The 12143-nt window shown below is 35.6% G+C and overlaps 1 protein-coding gene across 3 annotated transcripts in view; it reads left to right on the forward strand.

Moving 5' to 3' along the window:
* Positions 1–12143, forward strand: part of TH1 (negative elongation factor complex member TH1) — a 152112-nt gene that overhangs the window by 21845 nt on the left and 118124 nt on the right. For all 3 annotated transcript variants that reach the window (XR_016549864.1, XM_090408755.1, XM_090408754.1), the window contains one exon: positions 851–960. Coding sequence is in view for 2 of the 3 variants with exons in the window: in XM_090408755.1 (XP_090264881.1) it covers positions 851–960 (110 nt within the window). In the remaining variant the exon portion in view is untranslated. The remainder of the gene's footprint in view (positions 1–850; positions 961–12143) is intronic.

Consider the following 12143-nt stretch of genomic DNA (forward strand, 5'->3'; position numbering starts at 1 on the left):
CAAAAAGAGTTGGATGGACAACATAAAACAACTTACCAGTTTGAACTTACAGTTACTGAAAGAAAGGCCAAGTGGAATGGAGAGCCTTTGTTCACAAGATCACCAAGAGTCGAAAATGCCTGGATGACACATAGCAACAACGTAATAAACTGTGTGTGTGGCAGTGGGACCTCTGGGGTGAGTCTTTTGACTCCACTGAGGTTTGATAATAATAAACACTTTAAGAAATAAACCGAAATTAGGGAATTCGCCAATCAGTATCATACAAAACAAAAATTTCAATTTTTACAGAATAAAAATAGTATAAAAAAGCTAAATAAAATCTAATTAAATAAATAATAGAATACAAAAAAAAACTATATTTTCTAAAATATTTCTTGTTTTGCATTTGTTTTTCATATACATATATCATTACATTTTTGCTGACAATTCATCACAAGAAAATTGCGATGAATTGTCGGCAGAGAATTTTTTCGTGACCCTGTAAGTTGAAGTTAGTTATTTTCTCAGCTGAAAGTACTGTTCTGAAGTAGGTTTATTATGGCATTAGCCATAGATGAAATCATAAGAATAATAACAGTAGTTCATACATTCAGCTCTCTCTCTCTCTAGCAGAGTTGCTCACTGTAACAAATCCTATTAATAACTTTGGTTCTTACAACCTGATGTGGAGATTTCATTGTTATTACTTTTATAGCATTTTAAAATTTCATTACTTGCAGTCATTAAAATGCTTAATAATTGTTAATTTGTTTGTATGTATTATAATTCAAAATCTTATGAAATTCATGTTCATGCATAATTCATAAGTTCTGTTAAATTAACTAGTGATAAATTTCTATTTATGTAGATATTTCCAAGCTGGTGGCAATCCAGACCAAGTTGTAGAATTGTTATCTGATAATTATCATGCTGTTGCTCAGACTGCTAATTTGATGGCAGAATGGTTAATCATGGCTGGTAAGTAATAATTGGCAATTATAGATTCTCTTAAATATCTTTCCTCATCTTCTTTCTTTAGTGAGAATATGTTAGGCATTCCAGGTTAAAATTTTCTTTAATACTTAAAGCACATGCATTTATTTTACTCATCTGATTGTAGGTGGATGAGTTTACCCTATATTGTGAGGTTACTTCCTACTTATTTGAAGGCTTGAAAAAGTTCCATGTTTGGTATCTGCAGCAAGATTTCATTATTTCACTCTTACTCCCCCCCCTTCCCAACATTACTAATGTAGTATAGTTTACCTTTTGTTGGTGGGATTCACACACAAAAAGTTGTAAGCCTCTAGTATGTTAGTACCATGAGTAGGTGAAATAAAACAGGATAACTCAGATACTGTGCTAGAAACCAAACATGCTTTTTTCAAACTGCTTCAGATTCCTATTAAGCAAGGAAATCTTATATTTGAAAATGCAGACCATCTCTCACTTAACATTCACAAAACATTCATACCACTATGGGATTCAGATTTATATTGAAGAGCAGATGTTGTCTGATCAGAAAATATCCTGTAAATACAGTAGGGTTTATGAGATATGATTGTTCTTTATAGTGTCTGTGTAGCTCAGTTTATTTATTCGTATGGAGTTTCCTCCCTTTTCTCCCCCGTCCCTATTGGGGTGAGTTGAGCCTCCTCATGGGGGGTTAAGTATTTATGGCTGTAGATCCATGTGTTCACGGGGCCAGTTTGCCTGCTTGCAGGATGAAAAACCCCAGATAAACTGGGGGGCAAAACCCTGCTGTCCATGCCTAAGACCGGCTAACTTGGCTATGGCTGAGGAAGATCCTTAAGCTCCTCATGTCAGCGATGGGAATAGAACCCAGGACACTCCTTCCCCAGGCATATGGTCGCAAAGCCACTAGGCTAACCACGCAGACTGTGGAAGTGGTGCTTGCATCCTCTGCACTAGGCTGCCCGAAGGTAGACTTAAATTCAAGTTTAGTCACTGACTGGAGGAACTTTTTCTAAGCCTATCTTTGACCGGTTCCTAAGTTAGTCCATCCCTGGCACTTGCAAGCGTTCCCCCCCCCCCGAAAGTGGGGGGATGCTTTCATCCTGTTTTTCATTCTGTTGAACATTTTTCATCCTGTAACCTCAAGAAAATCAACTGTATAACCGACATTATTTCAGACAATAACATCCTATTAGGGTTAGGTATACCAAGAAATGGCAGCACACATTTGCCTGTCTCTTCATTGACTCTGATTGGCTACCAGTGACGATTGAACTGCCCACTCAATCTCCAAAAAGCTAGATAGGGTTAAAGACCTAGCCTACTCCCTAAAAGGGAATAAAAGGCATTAGCTGTTTTTTGTTCTTCATACTACGATAGCTCAGCAATTTAATTTTTTTTTTTTTTTTCCCACCCATGGAACCAAATTTGGAAACTTTTACAAGCCACTTCAGAGACCTCCAATAAACAGGGCGATGGTCTCCCAGTTAGCAGTGAAATTATCTCCTACCTAATGATAGCCACAAGCATCTATGTTCGTGGTGGGATATGAACCCCCACAGCTTGTTGATTGGAGAGCAGATTCATTAATTACTCAGTCAACTTGCACTTAGTACTGCTGTTACTTAGACTGGTAGGAACAGTTAAAAATATCTTCCATAATTTTCCTATATCTCATTATATTTCTCATGTTTATTATATTGTAAATATATTACAGATCGTGATTATTGTCTCGAAAGGTAGCCAAGTTTTTCGAGGGATAAAAAAAAAAATTGAGCCTCCATGTAGCACAGATCTCTAGTATTAGATTCAAATCTTATGGTTATTGACAAATATGAGTCATTTCTGACTCTTGTGACTTTTATTACCCTCTTGCCATTCCTGACATGCAGCATTCAATGCTTCTTTTGATCTTTCACTAGAAGGATATTAGAAGAATCATGCTCATGCTTACTAAATAACTTGATTAAATTACAACGGACAATAGAATACACATTAAATTAAACTTTAATATATTTCCAATATTTTGGCAACGTCACGTTGCCATCTTCAAAGGAACTTAGAGTAAAGCCACGTGCACGCAGACGCTCTAAATGCAGTAAATGAGAAACAAAGCGAGGAAGCTATGGTTTTCCTAAAAGTCCAGATGGTGCCCCCTAGCGGGCTATGTAGGTATTCTTGGCCATTGGGCTGAAGGTCTCCTGATGTAAGCCTCCCAAATTTGGGGCAGTCTCGTGCAACCAAATTTGTTGAAGTTTGGCATGCTCCTTAGGGCTGAGGCTGATTCCATGAATAGTCTTTCAAATTTTTAATGGAATCAGCCTCAGCCCTAAGAAGCATGCCAAACCTCAACAAATTTGGTTGCATGAGACTGCCCCAAATTTGGGAGGCTTACATCAGGAGACCTTCAGCCCAATGGCCAAAAATACCTACATAGCCCACTAGAGGGGACACCATCAGGACTTTTAGGAAAACTAGCTTCCTCACTTCATTTCTCATTTACTGTGTTTAGTGCCTGCGTGTACTTGTCTTTACTGTAAGTTCCTTTGAAGATGGCAACGTGACATTTCCGAAATATTGGAAATATGTTAAAGTTTAATTTAATGTATATTCTATTGTACGTTGTAATTTCCTTAAGTTATTTAGTAAGCATGTGTAACCAACGTCTAAGCCTTTCTACGAGAATCATGCTCAGTTTAACTATAGAAACTTCTATTCATCATGACAAAGTTTCCATGATGGCAATCTAGAGGCAATTTCTATTTTGTGGTATAGGAATAAAAACTTTCCTATTTCACTGATATTTATCTTGCACCTTGTTTTAACTTTCATCCATCCTGCTACTAAGAAAGGTAGCAAATCTTTACTTTCAGCTTATCATCCTATTGCTCTTACATTAGTCTTTTCTGAAGTAGAAAATCTTCTATATATAGCAATACTAGAATTTTTTTTAAATTTTAAATAACAAAATTAACATTTATCTTAATTTTACATTAATTTCTTTTTATTGTATGACATTTATCAGTATATCAAGAAAGCTAAAAGGACTTGCTTGTAATTATTTTTTGTTTTATTTCTGAACTTAAAAGTTGAAAAACAAAAAGAAAATTGATAATATTAATTCCAACTATGTTTCACACTAAAGGAAAACTCTATTTCTTGCTTATGACAAGTGATGATGTTACCTTTTGTTTTCATTGCTGTTTTGCTTTGCATTGACAGTGTCACACTCCATGAAAGTGACATATTTCTCTAAAGGAAGTGACATTAGTAATGAGTGAGCAAGAACAGCTGTTTTCTTTCTTTCTAGTTGTTAAAAAGAAAAGAAAAGGAAGTGGCATTAGTAATGAGTGAACAAGAATAGCTGTTGTCTTTCTTTCTAGTTGTTAAAAAGAAATTTGGATATACAGGAATACCTCGGTTATTGTTGCCACAAAAAATACTGCAATAATCGAATCCACGATAATTGGGATAAATAATGCATGTAAAATGGGTGATCAATGCCAAGGATTTTTCAAATCTATTAAATTTTATATATCAAGTAAAAAAGAAATGTGTTAAACATTGTTAAGTAAAAAATGAAGGTTCATTAAGAAAAACAAGATTATTCTTTAATCTTTATTTATTAATAATATTAATAAATATTATTAATATTTTTCTTTTATCCAAGAATTATTCTTTCTTGGATAAAAATTGGTGTAGAGTTGTCTGGTGGAATTTTTTCTTTCTTTTTTCTTCATATAAAACTCGGTAGCAACGGATGGAATTTTCAATTTCCCGACGAACTTTCAGTGATCGCTCGAGATTAGGATCGCCGTTCAAGATTTTTTTCTTTAAAATTTTCAGCAATTCTAAACATTACGTCCATTTCTTTGAGGGTAAATTCCTTCGGTGCCAAGTCAATTTGTTTGTCATTATCATCGATTTGAGCATTGTAAACACGTTCTCTCTCGAGGTTAATTAGGTCTTCATCATACAGTACATACAATTATTCTTTCTTGGATAAAAATTGGTGTAGAGTTGTCTGGTGGAATTTTTTCTTTCTTTTTTCTTCGTATAAAACTCGGTAGCAACGGATGGAATTTTCAATTTCCCGACGAACTTTCAGTGATCACTCGAGATTAGGATCGCCGTTCAAGATTTTTTTCTTTAAAATTTTCAGCAATTCTAAACATTACGTCCATTTCTTTGAGGGTAAATTCCTTCGGTGCCAAGTCAATTTGTTTGTCATTATCATCGATTTGAGCATTGTAAACACGTTCTCTCTCGAGGTTAATTAGGTCTTCATCATACAGTACATACAATTATTCTTTCTTGGATAAAAATTGGTGTAGAGTTGTCTGGTGGAATTTTTTCTTTCTTTTTTCTTCGTATAAAACTCGGTAGCAACGGATGGAATTTTCAATTTCCTGACGAACTTTCAGTAATCGCTCGAGATTAGGATTGCCGTTCAAGATTTTTTTCTTTAAAATTTTCAGCAATTCTAAACATTTCGTCCATTTCTTTGAGGGTAAATTCCTTCGGTGGCAAGTCAGTTTGTTCGTCATTATCATCGATTTGAGCATCGTAAACACGTTCTCTCTCGAGGTTAATTGGGTCTTCATCACCCAGCTCCTTATCACGTGACTGAAGCAGGTACTGAACATCACCTTTTTCAATTTCTTTTAGTCCTAGATCGAAGCCAAGCTCAGTCATTGATAATTGATAACACAGATTAATGTGCAAACGATTTTAATTCTTTAAAATCATTTGCACAATGAGGAATAATCTTTTGCCATGCCGCTCTTAGGTTGCTAGACGTTACTTCACTCCATGCTTCCTTGACATTCTCAATGCAATTTTTGATATTGAATACCTTTCAGAATTTTGTCAAAGTCATAGCTTCATCTCCTATAGTCTTTTCTATTGCTTGTGAAAAAGTTCTTCGTAGGTAATGTATGCCTTAAAGGATGCGATTATACCTTGACCATTGGCTGGATGATGGAAGTGGTATTAGGTGGTAAATAAATAACTTTTTTATTTTTGCACAAATCATTCAATGCTGTTGGATGACTAGGTGCATTATCTAATATCAACAAGATTTTAAAACCAAGATTTAATGACTATTTAATAACGTCCACACGGTTAGCCTAGTGGCTATGCGCTTCGCAACCATATGCCTGGGGAAGGAGTGTCCTAGGTTCGATTCCCGTTGGTGACGTGAGGAGCTGAAGGATCTTCCTTAGCCATAGCCAAGTTAGCCAGTCTTGGGCGTGGACAGCAGGGTTTTTTCCTCAGTTTATTCTGGGGTTTTTCATCCCGCAGAGCAGGCAAACTGGCCTTGAGAACTCAACACTACAGGCCATAGGATACACCGGGGCATAAGGCTTGACCACCTTATCCTGTAAACGGAATGAGGTCCGATGATCAATGGACCCTCGACACCGCAAGGTAAAAGAGGGTATAAGGAAGATGAGAAGATGAGATTTAATGACTTGCAGTACCTTTCAGCTTCAGGACAAAAACAGTTTTTAAACCAATCCTCAAAAATAGTTTTCGTCATCCAAGCTTTTCTGTTGAATCTCCAATGAATAGAGAGAAAATTTTTATCTAAACTTCTAAGCAGGTGAGGATTTTGTGAACGATAAATAAAGAGAGACTTCATCTTGTAATCTCCAGAAGCATTGCCACATAGTAAAAGTGTTATATGCTCCTTCGAAACCTTGTAGCCAGGCTGTGATTTTTCATTTTTTGTTAAAAATGTTTTAGTGAGCATTTTTTTCCATAATTAGCCTGTTTCGTCAGCATAAAAAATCTGATCATCAGTATAATTTCCTTCTTCAATGATCTGTTGCAATTCACCAGGAAAACTAGCTGCTGCTTTTTCATCAGCGCTTGCAATTTCACCTTGTACACGAACACTGAATGCTCGATTGCTTTTTGAACCGATCAAACCACCCTGAACTTACAGAGAAAGTTTCTTCCACTACTGACACCGAATCATTTTCACTTTCTAATTGTTTTCTTTTTAAAGTTTTAAACAAATTCAATGCTTTTGTTTTTATAGTCATTTGACTAAGAGAAATTCTCTTTTGGTTACAATCTTCTATCCACACTGACAATAGCGTTTCCATTTCAATCATAAGATGGCTTCTGTTTCTCGTAGTTTGGGACACAGATGAGGTCGATGTACTTTGTCCTAGTTGCTTATAGTTTGCAGCATCTAAAATATGGTGAACAGTTGATTCATTTAGACCGTACTATCTTGCAATTTTGGCTTTGGTTATGCCTGCTTCATATTTATTTATCATATGCAACTTATTTTCTAAGCTGATCACTCTACGTTTCTTCTTGATAGCTGTAGACTTGAAATCATCCTTATTTCTTTTAGCATTCATTGTAGGGGTAAATAACAAGAGAAATAAATATCCACATCTACTTCAGGCAAGGGCAGATAGTTACTGGTAAATGGTGAGAAGTCGCCATCGGATAAAAACGAAGTGCTACAAGAGAGCGATACCTGGAGAGTGGTGACTCGAACTGGTTGCATATGTAGTGAGCTACATCTTGCGGCCGCGATAATTCAAATTTGGAGTGCAATAATTGGAATTTTGGTATCAAATTATAAATCGAGAATCGCGATAATCAAAGCCGCGATAATCGAGGTATTCCTGTATATTTGACATTTATGCTTCTTGTTAATGTTTTAATAAAAGTCAAGAAATCTTTTATACTTAGTGCAAATTTCATTTTCCATTGAAAGAATGGAATTATTCTTTATTTTAATCTTTTGTTTCAAATAAAAGATTTTGACATGGAGCTAAATATATGTTCATTGTGATACTACAAAATAATGTTGCTGCTTTCAAGGTGTGTGTGTGTGTGTGTGTGTGTGTGTGTGTGTGTGTGTGTGTGTGTGTGTGTGTGTGTGTGTGTGTGTGTGTGTGTGTGTGTGTGTGTGATTGAGTGATGCCTTCAGTGATCAGTTAAGGATTTTACTAATTTTCATAATGGTTCTTACAAGTTCTGCACAGGTATGAGCTATCGACTAAGTTTCGATTCCCCACCACCATTGTGAAAAGAGAAAGTGCAAATTAATTTAATTTGTTATAACTATTTGTAGCTCTTTTTCTATCTACTTTTGTTGTAAAGCTTGAGCTTTATTTGGTTTTGAGAGTGGAAAGGGGGGGGGGCAGGAACTATGTAAAGTATTTAATTGTAAAAGAAAAGAATGGAGACTGTGGGCCCATTAGATAAGATTTTTATATTAATTGTATAGTTCTTCTGAAACATAAAAACATCTTTTTATACACACTTCATCTTACTCTTATGTGTTAAGCTCAGTGGCTTTTCATGGCCAAGTAACTTGACTTCATAGATGCCTGATTAATTCTCTGATAGGGTAGCTAATCCTAACTATATAATCTCTCATGTATTCTCTGACCACTTAGTTTTGCAGCATAAAAAACTGAGTTTCTATGAGAGAAAATCCTACCATAGCCATGTGAGAGTAGCTCTCTTACCTTTAGCTGAAAAGCCTTTATAAAAATTTGTTTACTAGACCAGATTTGATTTAATTCTTCCATAGCTTAGTAGGTTTGATGATTTATCAATAAATCTGAACAATAAAATCTCAATGGCTAACCTTCATTTATTGCATACAAGACATGGTGCTTATTTGATGTTCATAGTAAAAATTAAATCAGTCCCATGTGTAAGACCTGATTTTATCATGGCTTTTTAACAAATATATAGAGCAGTATAAGTAAAATAAAAGAAGGATTTTAGGAAAATCCATTTTGTTCAAAATAAAAAGAGTTGTATTCTTCCTTTTATTGTGCTATAATGCCATTTTTTATGTTTATAGTAAAAAAAATAATAATAACTGTATAGCCACAAACTCCAAAGACATATTTGCTGACTTGTCCATTGTCTCTCAATTCCAGCTGTATGTGTGATCTTTCCTACATTCTACATGCTACAACACTTCATTTTTTAAAGACCATTTTGAATTTGTATTCACAGTTAAATTTTTGCTTGAAAGTTAACATGTTCTGTAACTGAGAAAAACTTGATGAGGTTTCCACATTACATTGAAGATTTCCTTGTTGGCCTTTTTCTGACCCAAACTGCTGCTTTTGCTGATTTAGATGTCATATTGCCATATATTATTATTATATCTGTTCCACCACTCACTCCACCAACTATAGCGAACTACACCACTGCCCACTACCACCACTAGTATTTTCATAGACAATTGCAAACATCCATGCCCATGGTGGGATTCGAACCCGCAGCCTTTTGGATATGTTAACTACTCTGCCAACCAGGCCGGCATTGTAGAAGCAAATATTTAAAATGTAATTAGACTAGCCATATAGTTAGATTGACAAATATGCAGCCATTATGAATTTTATATTCCCAGAGAAAATAAGCTACCTAAAGCAAGGTGGAGAAAGGAGAGTATGAAAGGAAAAACTGGATGAGGAATAACTGATAGAGAGTGGGATGAAGAAAATTGGCAGAGACTCTTTTCAAGCAATGGAATGTAATAGATAACAATCCCACTACAATTCAGTCCATTTTAAACACATGCACACTGTGTGTGTGTGTGTGTGTGTGTGTGTGTGTGTGTGTGTGTGTGTGTGTGTGTGTGTGTGTGTGTGTGTGTGTGTGTGTGTGAGAGAGAGAGAGAAAGAATTTGCAGTCAGACTAACAACTTGCTGCCCTCGCTTTTTTGGTTCACTCTAAAAACAATGGAGGTCATTAATAGGTGACTTCTTTTGCCACCTAATCTAACAAATTATAATGTCTGAATTTTTTTAATTGTTTTGAACACTAATTGTTATTGCCTGTTGAACTGTTACAAGTTCTTTGTGCTCTCAAGATGCTGGTTTAAAATTGTGTAAAATATCAACTTCTATTCATAAATATCAAATTTATTTTCTTACAGCTTAATCCTGTTAAACATATGTATGCATTGGTGGTGCCAACATCCATGAAAAAAAAAAAGTTGCCTATATAAAAGACCTAAGGTAGAAACAAAAACTAGAGAGAGGGAGGGAAGGCGGGATCTAGTATAGCAAATTATAGTGTCTAAAAAATCAGCATTGTTTTTACTGTATTTTTTTATTATTTATTGACTTCTCCTTCTTGGAATGGTTCTCACATTAAGCAAATGTTCTCCAAACATCAATATAGTACTGCTGATCATTTTATGGAACTCCTGTTGACTTATTGGGACATATCATTAAAAAATGTGGGGAGGAGGGTGCTTCTTTCTCATTACAAACAGGTTGAATTTTGCATAATTTGTCAAGCTCTGATTTGTTTTCATAATTGGGTAGCCAGTGAGTAAACTGGTTATCAGCTGTGAATCCTAATTGGTGACTTCCTCTCCATATTTTCCTTAACGATGCTAAGATACCCAGAAATTTATTTTCCTACCTTCTCTCTCTCTCATATAAATAAATCACTTTCCACTAATTTGCAATCCGATTCATAAATTTGCTGGTGATGATTTTACATCATTCTTTTTCCTCATTTGATAAACAACTGTGCAGTGCTCAGACATTACAAGATCTTTCACAACCAATGTTTTAAACACTGATCTCCATGTCATTTGTCAACAGGAAAGTCTAGCCAACTCATTGCTAACAAAACCATCTAATGGTTTTGTTAGCAATGAGTTGGCTAACAAAACCATTAGAGTTTTGTTAGCCAACTCACCTCTTCTCACCTCCATATTATTTTGGATAATACCTACATTCTTAGACAAAGTTGTATTTCTTTTTAGCTTTTCTTAATACAGACATATTACTATTACTCCAGGGAACCATCGTCGAAGAGCACACTGCATCCAGCTCACCAGCCTTCAACTACACAACACTGCTACTACTACTAATATCAACACACACAATGCCATCTACCACCACTACCAATAGTATTTTTTGTCTATATACTGGAATAAAAACCTGAGTTTAGAGGATAAAAACACCTGCTGCCTCTGTATGAGATCGGCTAACTCTTCATTTGAAAAAAACCCATAAAAAGATTTCTGTTGTCATGACAAGAATCGAACTCATGTTGTTTCCATTTGAAATGCACAATATCTCATTCTTCCAATTGCTATGGAGGCACTTGTGATATTGGCTTCCATGAAATTTGGTATAATTTTTTACTAACTCACTTGTAAATCCTCAGATCTGTCCAACCGTAGGATACAGTTCTTATGTTTGAAGTGATACACCAAAAACTTTCCTAAAAATTCTTAATGCTTTCCAGATGAGAGCAATCTGATTGTCTCCCTCTCTCACCTAGGCTCACTCCATTCATTTTGTCAGTGATTTGTTTTTGCATCATGCCTTTTTTGTAAATATTTTCAGTGGTGTTGTTCTACTGAACTGGCTTCCATCATTATTCTGCATTCCTCTAAGCTAAGGCTGTAAAAAATGCAAACAGTTCTATTCAGCACAGTCCAGCTGCCAGCCTACTTACTAACCTTTCACAAGCAACCTTTTGTTTGTAAAAGTAAAAAAATACATGAAACCACAAATAAGTTTTACTGTAACTAAAAATTAATTCATTGTTAAAAAAGTTCTATGCTTATAAGATTCTTGCTTGTATTTTGATTTGATTTGTACTCTTATTAAAATTATTTTTATTATTATTATATATGGGCACCTCTATGGAGTCCGAAGACTCATCAGGGGAGACCCAATCTATCATAGGTCTCCTTGAGCCCATTAACAGACAAAGCACTCAACTGACTCTGGCAACCCATTCCACTCATTCACAACTCTCTGAGCAAAACATCTAGTCCTCACATCCCTACCAACCACACCTTTATTCAACTTCCAGGGATGACTCCTTGTTCTGGTCCCTCTAGCCAAGTGCTGAAACATTTCTCCTGCATCTATGCTATAAAACCTTTAAGCAACACAAATTTTTCTATTATATCTCCTCTTTTCTCCTATCAATCAACTTCTGCAATCCACACCCCCCTTCAATCTATCCTCATAGGGAACAATCTACAGGCCACTCACCATTTTGGTCACTAGGTCACTCCTCTGAATCCTCGACTGCTGCCTCATCCCCAAGGGACCAGACTTGAGTACAGTAATCCAGATGTGGGCATATCAAGGCCTTATAAAAAGGAATAACAACTTCCTTATTTCTACTAGTTAATGTGTTCTTCACTAGCCAAG

The sequence above is a fragment of the Typopeltis vanoorti genome, chromosome 18 (assembly GCF_054136105.1).
Source record: "Typopeltis vanoorti isolate ZY-2024b chromosome 18, IOZ_Tvanoo_1.0, whole genome shotgun sequence".
NCBI lineage: Eukaryota > Metazoa > Arthropoda > Arachnida > Uropygi > Thelyphonidae > Typopeltis > Typopeltis vanoorti.